A 14,505-nucleotide genomic window follows, 5' to 3' on the forward strand; every position below is an offset into this window, starting at 1 on the left:
AAGAAAACTTAGAGTATCCCTGCTCAGGTGCCATATCTCTTTCCGGGTCGCTATTTACCTGTTACATGCCTCAGTTCAGAGTATTTTCTTCGTCTTTCAGTAAGTGAGCTAAACCGTTTCTTCGTCTTGAAAAATATCTTGGATTTTTCGTTAACCCTTACTCAATTTTTACCTTTGTTAGGTTATGCAAATGCTGAAGTTGATGACCGATGATGCCGTATAGTAACAAAAAAGTTTCTTCATTTTCGTTCTCTTGAAATGAAGCTAACATTAGGCATTGCATATTGTCCTCATAGCTTCCCCAAACTCCTCAATTGTTTTTCTTTTGGCTCTCTGGGTAGACCCTTTTGCTCTTCAGCACCGTCATCTTCCCCGACTTGTGTGAAACCTCAAGTTCCCCTCTATTTGAGACCACCCATTTACTCAACCAAGTTGTGTGACCTCAAGAAATGGCACGATTGGGCCAAAGGTCTTTCCTTTTCAATTGGGTCGACTTTTGTGCAGTCAGATAATGGACCAGACTCAAGCATGCTCTGCAGGGAGCTCAAGTGGTTCATGGAGGATGCTGTTGAAGACCGCTCACTAGCTACGGAGGATGATGAAGAGGTGACAATGAGGGTTGATATAGAGGAGCTTTACAGTTTGTGGAAGCAAAGGGTCCAAGAGAGGAGACCCTTTCAGTATGTGGTTGGGTGTGAGCATTGGAGGGACTTGATATTGAGTGTCCAAGAAGGAGTGTTGATTCCAAGACCTGAGACACAACTTGTTGTTGATATTGTGTCAGATGTGGTGTCAGAGAATGAGGATTTGAGGAGTGGGGTTTGGGCTGATTTGGGCACTGGAAGTGGTGCCCTTGCTATTAGTATTGGTCGGGTTTTGGGGAATGAAGGAGGGAGAGTTATTGCCACAGATTTAAGCCCTGTGGCTGTTGCCGTTGCAACTTATAATGTGCAGAGGTATTGCTTACAGGTTAGCGATTCTAACTTTTCAATCTCCATGCTTTCAATTCCTCTTGGCTTTTTTCAACCATGGTTTTAACAGCCCCTGTTGGTTTTATATGAAATTGCTGAAAAGTTGGAGGACATATTTCCACCTTCCATGTGAGTTTTTGCCAATATGTTTTTGTTGATTTTTCAATTTCCTTTCATTCCATGTATCTTGCATGATGGTCTATGATGGTCTATGTGTGTGTGTTTTGTTTTCAAGTCAAAGCAGAGACTTGATTTCATGTTTAGAAGCTCCATATGTCCATTCAAGTCAATGAGCTTAGCCTTGTTCATCAGAATGTGTATAAACCGCAACAAAACTCGTTTTGGGTTAAGACACATCAAATGTTGCTGGGGATGAAAACCCAGCCTTTTGTTTAAATAGATACCAGGAGAAGTATATTGACAAACTAAAATAAAGTAGAGGAATTTAAAATTGTTGACTTTTATCGATACGTCTTTTGTTGTTTATCACGTTGTCCCTTTAAAGTATATTTTCTTTATACATCTTATCACTTCCAGTTATGATTATTATGATTCACATTTGAACTACTTTGTTGTCCTTTGCAGGACAAAATTGACTTAAGGGAAGGATCCTGGTTTGAACCATTGAAAGATATGGAAGGAAAGCTAGCTGGTCTAGTGAGTAACCCACCTTATATACCAAGTGAAGACATATCTGGTCTACAAGCTGAAGTTGGTAGACATGAACCGAGATTAGCGTTAGATGGAGGTATTGAAGGAATGAATGCACTTCTGCATCTTTGTGATGGGGCTGCTTTAATGTTGAAACCTGGTGGATTTTTTGCTTTTGAGGTATGGATCTTCTGCTTTCTACAAATTTGTACCAAATGTTTCTTTCTTATTGTGTGTCTGTTTTCTAAGATACTCATATAAATAATATAATCATTACCACCTAGCTTAATTGGATTGCAATTGAGTGACCTGTAATCCCCTTGAGGAGGGGACATTTTGATTCAGAATAAGTTGTCCGTTTGGCACATCTATTCAAAGTTGGAAACTTTGGAAATAATCGTTATAAGCAATCCCCTTTGTAGAAAGGTTATATTATAGTTATATTCGTAATTCTAGAAAATAAGAAGTCATTTTTTATTAAATTATTTTTTGTCACTTTGATAGAATTCAAGTAATTTTCTCAAAGATGCCAATCGACTGTCCTTTCTTTTGTTATTTTTTGTTAAATTGTTATGTGTATTCTTATTCATCTTTAATATGCTTATTATGATGCTTATCTTACCAACCTTTGAGATTCTATTGGAGACAAGGATCGAACATACATTGGAAGACTTCAAAAAATTAATATGAAAGAAAAAGGATTTTTATTCAATTTGATTAATTTTGAACATTAGCCTTTATATGTAGAGAACTCTAATCCTATAGTAATAATTACAAAGATATCTCTAGAATCTTCTAATATCTTCTAACAACTTCTTAGAATTGTAACAACTTTTGTAATATATTTAATATCCTACTAACCATAGGTTAGCCTCTATATATGGAGAGCTCTAATCTTATAGTAATAGTTACATAGACATCTCTAGAATCTTCTAACAACTTCTAGTAATACATTTAATATCCTACTAACAACACTCCCCCTCAAGCTATTGAATGGACATCTATCATTCCTAGCCTACATGTGAGATCATGAAATCGTTAGTGAGAAGACCTACAGGAAACAAACATGCTAATTGAAGCTTAGACAGGATGTAAGAAGTAGTGTAGTATGTATCGTACAATTCATGATACGAATTGTACGATACAATTCAACTCCTGTGTAATACAAATTGTGAGATGTATCGCTTTTACTCCGGAATCGTACTCGAATCGTACAATACAAGTGTGAATCGCACGAATCGTGATTCAATTCACGATACAGATCTACCCTCAATATGAAACCCTAATTTTTCCCCAATTGTAGTCTCGTGTGCACCTCTTGTCTGTTCAGTGGGTTTGCGCAACTTGCATTTGTAGTGCGATGGTCGCATGGTGGCCGCATGACAGTGTTGTGTTCCTCTGTTCTGGTCTTGGAGGTTTCTTTTTGTTTTATGGTGGGAAAGTGTTTATGATTTTAGGGTCAATGTGGCGACTATGGCACCACTTGGCCTTTTGTGCTTTCATGAGTGAACAAACAATCCTAGGATGTTTTTAGTGGGTTAGTGTTACGTATCCGAGTAGGAGACGTAATTAAACACGACCACAATAGGTAGAACAAATGATAATGGATGAATGAATCTCTTTTATTAATGGTAATATCTGAATAAACAAAAGTAAACAAGGATAACTGAGAGCATAACCTCCCTCACAGGGCTCTAGTTGCCTGTCAACAAAACTCAATAATCAAAAACATGCCTTCAACCCTAGTGTCTAAGCTTTATTTAAATTAAATATTTCCCTAGAATATAGTTCTATTTACTATAATTAACTTATACTGAATATTTCCCTAGGATTTAGCTCTAATTACTGTAATTAGCTTGTACTGAATATTTCTGTAGGATACAGCCCTAATTACTGTAATTAACTTGTACTGAATATTTCCGTGGGATATAACTCTATTTACTATAATTATTACTAAATATTTCCCGCCTATCCTAATTGTTGTCCCAGTTAGGATAGTCACTCTTCAGCCGATAGGCTCAAGGTCTTCGCTGCTTCCCATCGCTTCGCTCGAGCTCTCATCGCCTTCGGCCGTTCGACTCGACTCCTCACCGTCTTCCATCGTTTGGCCTGACCTCTCCCCGCCTTCCACCGTTCGGTCTGGCCTCTCCCCCCTTTCCACCGTTTGGCTTGGTCTTCCATCTTCACCCATTCAACCTTCTTCTTCTCTCCTATACCTTTTTCTCTCATATACCTTCCAACCCTTAACAGTTAGAATTGGGCCTATTTTTAACCTAAAATATTTACTCATTTAATTTTGAAATATTTAAAGTGCAATTAGTAAATGGTAACTCCTAAAATTACTAATGCACCCGCCCAATCTGCATCACAGTACCCAGAGAGCTAAATGCTTCCTTTATCCTCATATAACAACCCTTGCCCAGGAGCCTTTTTGAAATACCTTAGAATGTGAATGATAGCATTCCAATAGTTAACACATGGAACCTGCATGAACTGACTAACCACTCCAACTGCAAAAGATAGATCTGGCCTTGTAATAGTGAGATAAATCAGTTTTTCAACCAACCTTTTATATCTCTCAGGATCGGAGAATAATTCACCTTCTTCTATCCTTAATTTCTTATTTGGATCCATAGGACTATCTACTGTAATGAATCATGCCTGTTTCTTGTAATATACCAAGAGCATACTTTCTTTGGGAGATTACAACTCCATCTTTTGATTGAGCTACTTAAATGCAGGAAGTATTTGAGACTTCCAAGGTCCTTGGTTTGAAAATGTCTACACAAGTACTCCTTCAGTTGAGATATTCCAATGGCATTATTTCTTGTAATGACTATATCATCAACTTATACTATTAAGTAAACACATTTTCCAAGAGATGTATGACTAATAAAAAATTGAATGGTCTGCTTCATCGCGTTTTAGCCCAAAGTTTTTAACAATGGAGCTAAACTTTCCAAACCAAGCATGTGGTGATTACTTGAGGCCATATAGAGATTGATGCAATTTGCATACCATACCAGACTTCTCCTGAGCACCAAACCCAGGAGGTTGCTTCATATAAACTTCTTCCTCAAGATCACCATGGAGGAACGCATTCTTGATATCCAATCGATGAAGTGGCCAGTGACGAATTGCTGTCATGGAAAAGAGGCGAATAATAGTCATCTTGGCTACATGAGAGAAAGTGTCACGATAATCAAGACCATAAACCTGAGTGTACCCTTTTGCAACTAACTGGCTTTGAGCCGATCAATTTCACCATCAGGGTCAACTTTAATTGCATATACCCATCAGCAACCAACAACCTTTTTGCTTGGCGGAAGGGGCACGAGCTCCCAAGTATTACTGTGGTCAAGAGCTTGCATTTCTGCAACCATGACTTGTCGCCATCCAGGGTAAGCAAGCACTTCATTCACATTTTTAGGTATAACCACAAAGGATAACGAGGATAATATAGAATAATAGGAAGGCGACAATATGTGATAGCTAAGAAAATTACAAATGGGATGTGGGTTTCGAATGGAACGAGTACCTTTTCTGAGAGCAATGGGCCAACTTGAATCAGCTTCACCTGGAGGCGTGGTATGAAGTGATAAGGGAGAAGAATCTGAAGTAGGGGATTCACCATTTTCTCAGAGAGGTGGCCTATCCATCGTGGTCCTGCGTGGGATGATATCAGTATGTGGAGAGAAGGGTGCAAGAGGACTTTGATCAAGACTTGGATTGACAGAGACATTGGAAATATTGGACTCAACCACTGGAATTGGAAGGACCTGTTGGAGGATATGAACACCGTGAATAGATGGAAAGAAGTAAGGAGTTTGTTCAAAGAATGTGACATTGGCAGAGATGTAATACTTCTTGGTTTCAAGAGAATAACACCAATATCCTTTTTGGAGTTGAGAATAGCAGGAGCAGAGAGTTTGTCTAGTCCTGGAGACATGTCATGAATGAAACATACACAATAAAAAACTTGGGAAGATATGTGAAAGAGAGGATCATTGGGAAATAGAATGGAGAAAGGGACTTTATGATAGAGAAAGAGGAGGGCATCCTATTAATAAGATAACATGCAGTTAAGATGACATCCCCCAATGATGGACATGAATATGGGCACTAAGCAAAAGTGTACGAGCAGTTTCAACCAAGTGTTTATTTTTCCTTTCTGCTATACTATTTTGCTGCGGTGTGTGAGGACAAGTGGACTGATGTAATAGACCATGGGAACTCGAGATTGCAGAAAAGGTGGATGAGAAATACTCTTTGGCATTATCACTTCTTAAGATTTTATAACTTTACCAAATTGATTCTTGATTTCATTCAAAAGGATTTAAAGATGGGTAACAATTAAGAGTGATCTTTCATAAGATAAACCCAAACCCAAGTACATTTTGAATATTATAATGCTTTAATACTTAACCTTTCTTCACCCCCTTTTTGATCAGAATAAAAAATAGAATAACTCCCCCTAAACAAATGCATACAAGTAAGTAGAAGCTCCCCCTCAATTTATCAATCCAATCATCATGGAGCTCTCCCTCAATATGATAGTAAAAGTAACAAGTAGTAACTCAGTAATGAATAAGAAGCAAAGTTTCATTAATACTTAATAGAAGTACAATTTTAAAATTCCTCACTAGACCCATCCTCATACTCTTCTTCTAAATGAAGCTCAATATTGGTAGGCCTATTATTTATGTCACTAATGAGGCCACACATTTGTTCATGTTGAGCAACATGAAGTGAGAGCAATTCTTGATGCGTTGTGGCTTGGAGGTTGTACATTACCTCCATCCTCCTAGTGAGAGTTGCAATATTTTCCTCCATAGATGAGGATGAGCCTTCATGAGCTCTTGATGGTCCAACAACATCTGTAGCATCAAGCATAGGACCATCTTCCTCCCCTTCTTCAACAGGGACATCCCCTTTGTGGATGAAGTTGTTACCATGGGGAATAAATCCCATTTTCCTTAATGCCCCTTGTCCAATCTCATTTAAGGGCAGAGTGTTGGAGACCTTTTCTCCTTCAATGTTAACACCTTTGTAATCACAAATTCTAGATATTAACAAAGCATAGGGGAGGTAGTAGACTAGATACCTCTTAGCCTTCAACAATGATATGATTTAGCAGCCCATTGTTTAGAACATTGGGTATGACAATAAGGTAATGGATGAGACGTTCATCCATTTTGAGACCACCCACCAAAAGTTGTTTGCGCTCAATGTGCTGTTGAGGGTTCTTGAGAAATGAACGGTAGGCTAGAATGCGGTTAAATCCCTCAACCCCAATATGCACTTTCACTGCATCTTCACAGATGGGAAGATGAGCCACATTTTCCTAGATGTCATTATCAAGGATAATATTGACTCCCTTCACTTTTGTGTAAGCAACATCATCCGTAACCTTGAAGTTGAAGTAGAAGACCCGAACCAAATTCGAGAAGTTGGCACCTTTTAGTTCTACCAAGTGTTGCAACCCTTGATTTTCAAGAAGATCAAGGAACTGGAAACCACTGTTTAGTATACATCTTATGTAGTAATTATGCAAATAGCAGTAGCAACCACACTTATTTTTTGGATGGCTATAATGCAGAATTTGTTTAGTAGCATATAGCCATAGTTAAAGGAATCTTATGCAGCAACCACTGATAGGACTTTGAGAGTGTATGAAAGGAGGAAAAGGAATTAAAAGAAATTAGTCATAAGATGTTAGGAGGGGTTATGGGGACAGTTAGGACTGTTAGGAGGTTAGCTGTTATATGTTGGGGTAGGAGTTAGCTTTATAAGGAGGAAGGGGTGTCTAGGGACAGACATGTTTTTGTTTTGTTGTTTCTTAGGGACAGGACCATTGCATTGTATGTGAAGGGAGAGGTCTCCCTTGGAAGTGTTCGGGCTGTATTCTTTGTCATCAAGAATAATAATATAGACTGTTTTCAATGTTCCTGAGTGTGTTGGTGTTTTCTGGTGTGAGTTCTGGATTTCTTGTTCCAAGAAATCTATCAACCACATTGCTTTTTGAAGGTTGTATTGCTGAAATTGTGAAATTGTGTGGTAAATACACATAGATACAACCACTCTATTTGACTGAGATAGTTTTGTTATTAATTGTTTCTTTGCATATTTATATATTTTATATATTTAAGTATATGTTACATTTTTTAATGTTTATATAATGTTTATGAATCGTACAATACGCGATACTATTCGTGATTCAACTACCATGCTTGTAGTATCTAGAGATGGTTACATTAGTAGACACATGATACGTTAGTTGTAATCTAGTACTTATAGAATCCAAATCCAAAAGTGGATGATCCTGTTTTATGCTATGCCAATCTCTTATTTTTTTTTTTTTTCTAAATGTTTCTTAATTTTTTCTTAATAGACAAATGGCGAGAAGCAGTGCCGGGCTCTTGTTGATTACATGAAAAGCAGAAGTGGAAGCTTCTACAATTTAGAAATACTTGCTGATTTTGCTGGTATTCAAAGATTTGTTATTGGATTTCACCAATAAGCAATTTTTGAGTTAGATGCATGTTTATTTAATTATGTTTTTGGTTGAATAGTTCTCCCTTTGTCCTAGTTTCTTTTAAGTCTTCTCAGCTATTTGTTGAACACATTGTTTCTGGCAAAAGTTTAATTTGTATGCACCAAACAAAAACCAACAAATTTATCCTGTGATATTTGTGATTTTGATGTACTGAAGGAAGTTGTAGATGTTGTTTAGTGAAATCATCAAAGAGATGTTTTTAATTGTTAGTTTAGTTATTTAGGTTTCCGTTTTGTACACCTAAGTAAATTGTAACTGTTGTGTAGTTCTTCACAAGGTTGAATGTTGTTTATATACTAAATATATGAAGTGTATTGAAACTGATACAAATTATAATATATTGTTCTTCCCTTTTGTATATTTTGTCATTTACAAACATTATTATGTATTCATGTGATAGTTTCAAAAACTGTCATAGATCTTGTCACTATAAAATATGATATGGTAGATTTAATCGAATCGTCACAACATCTCACATTTAATGATGTTTTAAATATGTGAATAATGTCAATTAAAATTATCGTAAACTTTTTATTGAAAAGCAATTTCAATGTAAGTAGTAGCACATTGAAACTTTATTATTTTCATTCTCTTATGACATTTGCAATCATTATCGTAATTTAAATATTATATTATTAACTTAATTATTAATTTAGTTTTATATTTAGATTTATGATTTATTTTGATTTGTATATATTTTTTAATTAATTGGATTTTAATATTTTTTAAACAGAGTTAATATTCCTTTATTAAATTGATAGATAATGATATGATTTAGAAGTATCATATATTAAAATTTAGATAATCTTCCAACTTAAAATTCCCCTATTATTTTTTTCTTCCTCCAACTTCCTCCTCTTCCATCACCTTTTCCAAATCTATCAAACAAACATTATAACTTACAAATATTAATGAAGGAAGTTGAATCCATAACATATCTCACCATCTCTCCCAGATTTACCACTAAAAACCAGTCTTGTAACTCTTCCTAATAAAAAGTATAATAACGCACAAAGTTAATTCACCCACATTTTCGTTCATTGTTTGAATATTTAACATTAATAAAAATGTACACATATTGCCATTTAGTGAGTACTCCCACTCCACAATGCTAGACTAGAAGAAGTCACAACCACAAATTTTCTTAAAAAAATTCAACATAAAAACAAGAATAAACTTACTTCAAAGACGAAATGGTGCATGTCCCTATTTTTTGAAATTAACATCCTTTTCTCGATTTTTTTTAGTTATAAACCATTTTTGAATTTTATTGACGTGAGTATCATCAGGAAATTTTTTCAAACTAGGACAATTTCATTTTGCTAAAGGCTAAATTCTCATCCTGCTTTTTCTAATTTCATAGGTTATTTGGGGCTGAAATTTTGTTTCTTAGGAACGAATTCCTAGCAATATTTTTTTTTTCTAATTTTATAGTTTTGTATATTTATTTATAATAAATTAATTTATTAAAATTTTATAATTTTTTATAAACTCATGTAAATATAAACTTAAAAAATAAATTTAATTTAATATTTATAAATTAATTAAGAATAAAAATTTTGAAGAGTGATTATAATAAATAAGATAATTTAAATATATTATAATTATGACAATAGAAAAATTATCGTATAGTTATAGTTGTTTTTTATAAAATTAATTTTGGTAAATGTATATTATTAGGTTAAAATAATTTATGTAATAAAAAAATTGTGTATTTTCTTCACACAATTACATACCATAATTTATTATTTAATCTCACAAATTCTAATAATAAAATAAAAATTATTTTTATTTTATACAGGTCTTACAATAAACCTTTTGGAGGATCTTGAAACACATATTGGAACTCCTCTGACAAACTATGTAAGTTAGAAGACTTAAGGACATGAGTGGTGGTTAGATATAAGACCCGAAAAAAATGAAGTGGTTATGAGATTTGAGTATTATTGTTTGATGATTGTGTGTAATGCTTAGGTGTTTCTTTTTTGTGATTATAATTGTTATGTTATTATTTAATATTATTGTTGATTACGTAGCACACATGATTTGTATGTTGTTATTTTGGTGATTGTGTGTGTAATAGTATCAATATGATGTGTTTATTTGTTGGTATGAGTATTGTTTAGGAATGAATAAGTGTGAGTTCATAGGGAGAAAAGTTTAAGAGAAACTTAGATTTGAAATATATTTTTGGTCCAAGGGTAAAAGGATCTTTCACCTATATTAATTGATGTAGAAATTAATATAAGGGATGTAGAAAACAAAAGAATAAACTTAAAATCTGAAAGTTAAAAGATTACATGAATCTTTTTGGAAGAGTTAGTTGTTGATATATTTTAAAAAGTAGTTGAGATAAAATATCGGAGAAAACTTTGATGGTTTTATAGATTAAGTGAGCGATTTTATTTTAATAAAAAAGATAGAGATAGAATAGAAGAAGATAAAAAGAAGAGTAAAAATGGTCTACATATTGTTACCCTAATCCTAAAAAACGAAATAGAGAGAGATCGGGGACAGAAAAGACGTTTTCTAGGAGATAAGAGGAAAAATTTGTGGGGTTGGCAGGTTATTATTAGAGGTTTGTGGAAGGGTTTTCCAAGAAAGTGGGGTCGTTGACGCAATTGACTCGTAAGGATCAACTATTTGTTTGGACAGACAAATATGAGACAATTTTTGAGGAGATGAAAAAGATGTTGACATTTGCTCTAGTGTTGGTAATTCCAAACACCGAGAAAGTTTTTGAGGTGTATTGTGATGCTTCATATCAAGTATTAGGATGTGTACTAATGCAAGAAAGGAAACTTGTGGTGTATGCATCTCGTCAGCTGAAGGTACATGAGAATAATTATCTGACACATGATATGGAGTTTGTTGTTGTAGTCTTTGCTTTAAAGACGTGGAGACATTATCTATATAGGTCGCGTTTTCAAGTCATTAGTAACACTAATGCAAAAACAGCGTATAACGTCACGCGTTCAACATCCAACCACTAAATAGCCAACGTTAAAAATGACCGGTGACTTTTTTGTAAATAAATACAATCATTAGACGTCGTTTAGAATTATAATTCGACATCAATTTGTTATATTGGGTAAATTTGCGAAAATGTTTGGCGCGAAGGTGAAAATCTATTTACGTATTACGTCGAATTCCCTAGAATTATACATCAAAAGTATATAAAATGTCGAATGCCCAAGCGTTAGACGTTAAAAGGTTAGTGAATTCATTAAAACTTTGAGCGGGAGATTGAAAATTCATTCACTTTATCTTAGCGCGTGATACCCTCTTTTCTGCTCAATTTGGAATGAAGTTTGAGGACCATCACATGTAATCTTTCTTTCATTTGTTACAAATGCATGTTAATTAACTACTTTAGGTATGATTTTCGTTTGTATTGACTGATTATTTTCGTGTTCTTGTCCTTCATACGCACATTCTACTCTCTCACTGGTGGCAACAATTTATTTCGACGAACCCATCTTTTGAAGGTTAGTTTTCATTTTCGTTTTGGAGAACTTATTTGTTGAACTTGTTTTTTGTTTTTTTTTGTTGAACCTGTTTGTTGTTGTTGTTTGGTTGAAACTGTTTGTTGTTGTTGTTTGATTGAACTTGTTTATTGTTTGTTACTGTTGTTTGTTGTTGATACTACACTACACGTTCATAATTCATGCTTTATAAAATACCAAAAACTGAAATTTGTTGTTTTGCTGCTTTTCAGGTCTCGTAGAGTTGTAAAAATGATCATAATTAATTAAAAAAACAAAAAAATTAACGTCGAATATTGACAAAATTCGACGTTAATTTATTTTACTTTGAACGTCGAACTATTCTATGTTCGACTTCAATTTAACGTCTCCTGATATGACGTCGACCTCGAATTTTACGTGAAAGGCCAAAAAACACCGACGTTATACGGTATTTTTGTACTAATGTAATCATAAGAGTCTGAAATACTTGTTCGATCAGAAGGAGTTAAACATGCATTTTGGAAAATTTCAAGTCTAGCCCAACGAGCTTTGTAGTTTGGAAAATTTATAAATAAAAGGCTTTAATGAATTTTAAAGCATTCAAAGTAGTTTTAGAGAAAGGGAACTAGATCTAAAAGTGGATACTAATTTTGGAGGTTGGAAGCATTCATTATTATTTGTTTATAGTGTTCATAATGTATAGAAGTAACTAACTCCCTTATTTATGTGGGTTGAACTTAATATATATTAACTTTTTGTGTTTTCTACTATTATATATATATTTTTTTCCAATACTTTTGTGTTTCGTTCTATTTCTTAAGGGCATGATAATTTATTGATTGCATATTTGTGGATATCTGATTATTGGATACGATGTTGGAACCTAGACTAGGATAAAATAATTAATTCAGTGTGCACTAGACATAGAGTTCATAAGTTGGTCATTCAAAACATCCGAACTTAATGCTTAATGCAAACTTTTAATAAAAATATCTAAAACATTAGGGCTTTTATTAATAAGTTTAGACTTGTTTCTAAAACATTATGACATGTTAAATAGACGTGTGAATGATAGAGTAGGAATCAGAAGTATATTGTTTAATGTTTTCATATTGATTTAGTACATGAAATTTGTTAGCAAAAAGAAAATGGTCATCTTACTTTAGTAAAGGATTTTGATGATGGTGTTTCATGGAGAAGTGTTGAAGATTTAAAGGATGCTTGGATGCAAGAGATACATTGAAGACTTGATAATTTAGTTGCTAAAGTCTTGTAATATGTGTATTGTATTTAATTTAGTAGTTCAAGAGTCAATAAGTAGAACCCAAGGAGTAGAGCACTTAGAAAATTTTTATTTTTCATAAAAATCTTTATGATAATCGATTATCACTAATGATAATCGATTATCCAATTAAAATCAAGAATTTCATAAATGCCTTTGTGATAATTGATTATCTCACAAAAAGAAATTGTTATTTGAAAATGTTTCTGGAATAATCGATTATCACTTATGATAATTGATTATCAATGACAGTTGTGCACTTGATTCTTAGTTTTCTTACCTAATTTTCAAATGTAAAAGTCTATAAATAGTTAACTTAACCAAGCTTATAATAACTTTTCACTAAGAGTATTAAAGTTGTATGTCTAAGGGAAGCTTTTTGTGTTTGTGAAAAGGGAGCTTGTGAACTAGGTGCTTGTAGAAAAAAGTGTTCTTTCTTAGTGCGTATAAGTGGTGGAGTATATCTACAAAGCATGGTCAAGTTGTTAATCATTTTCTATGTCAAAAGGAAGTGCCTTTCATCTCTTATCTATTAAGAGAGGTGGTTTCTAATCTCAATCTTTATTTCTCTAACAAAAAGAGACTTGAGGATTTGGAAAAAATTTCGCACAAAGAAGAAGAACGAGATGTGAGCGTCATCGAAAGTGACGTCAAACACGGCATCGCCGATGTCTTTGGTTGCACCACAACAGCGTAGTGGCTGGTGTTGATGTTGCTCCTTGGGTTCTGAGTGAAGAAGCAAAACCTAGTTATTTTGAAATATTAGGTGTCCTTCTTTCCTTTTACATTAACATTGTCACATCAATTGGGTTGATATTGTCACGTAATGAAAAATTGAACATATCATTCGCTGTTGGCTAAGTTAGACATTAGGTCGTTAATGTTTTTAACTGCATAAGCAAAAAAAACAAACTTGAACAATTTATACAAAATATAAGATAAATGTGAACATTTGAATAAAGAAAGGTAAGACCATTTTAACAAACCTAACAAACTTATGGACTAATATTAAACCTAGCTTTAATTAATATGTTTTTGGATTAAATAAAATTTTGATCTGTATTGTTTTGTGACTATGAGAATTTGGTTCTTATATAATTTTAATAGTAGATTTGGTTGTTTAATTTCTCAAAATTAAACAACTTTAATCCACCTTCACGTTTAATTTAAATGCTACAAGGAAACGAAGAGAAGTTTCTTTGAAAAGTGGAACAAAAACATGAAACCGTGAGCTCCCAAATTAATAAGAAAGACTCTCTTCGTGACTCTAGTATGCCTCTTGTTTCTAAACCTCTTACTTACAAATATGTATTATTTTTGTTTTATTAGTAATTAGATGTGAACCAATTTTTTTAATATTTTCGAAAATTTAAAAAATTAAATCCTTAATTAAAATTTGTTATAGATTAAAAATGTTCATTCAGAAAATTACTTAAGACTAATGTTACGTTTTAAGATTCAATCGTATATTGATGTCAGATCTTCGTGAAATCAAACAATGGACCCAAAAAAAAGGGGCAAAAACGTTGGGCCGAGAATACTGCCATGTTTTGTCGCACTGAAAGTCCCTCCCTTTGG

The 14,505-nt window shown here is 33.7% G+C and overlaps 1 protein-coding gene across 1 annotated transcript; it reads left to right on the forward strand.

Moving 5' to 3' along the window:
- LOC124841102 (uncharacterized) lies at positions 1–8,536 on the forward strand. Its single transcript, XM_088110885.1, has 4 exons — positions 1–99; positions 182–969; positions 1,557–1,802; positions 8,014–8,536. The coding sequence occupies exons 2-4, from the start codon at positions 259–261 to the stop codon at positions 8,140–8,142; spliced, it is 1,086 nt and encodes a 361-aa protein (XP_087967011.1). The 5' UTR covers positions 1–99; positions 182–258; the 3' UTR covers positions 8,143–8,536.
- The last annotated feature ends 5,969 nt before the right edge of the window (positions 8,537–14,505 follow it).

This window comes from Vigna umbellata, chromosome 3 (assembly GCF_029865625.1).
Source record: "Vigna umbellata cultivar VRB3 chromosome 3, Vumbellata_1.0, whole genome shotgun sequence".
Classification (NCBI taxonomy): Eukaryota; Viridiplantae; Streptophyta; class Magnoliopsida; order Fabales; family Fabaceae; genus Vigna; species Vigna umbellata.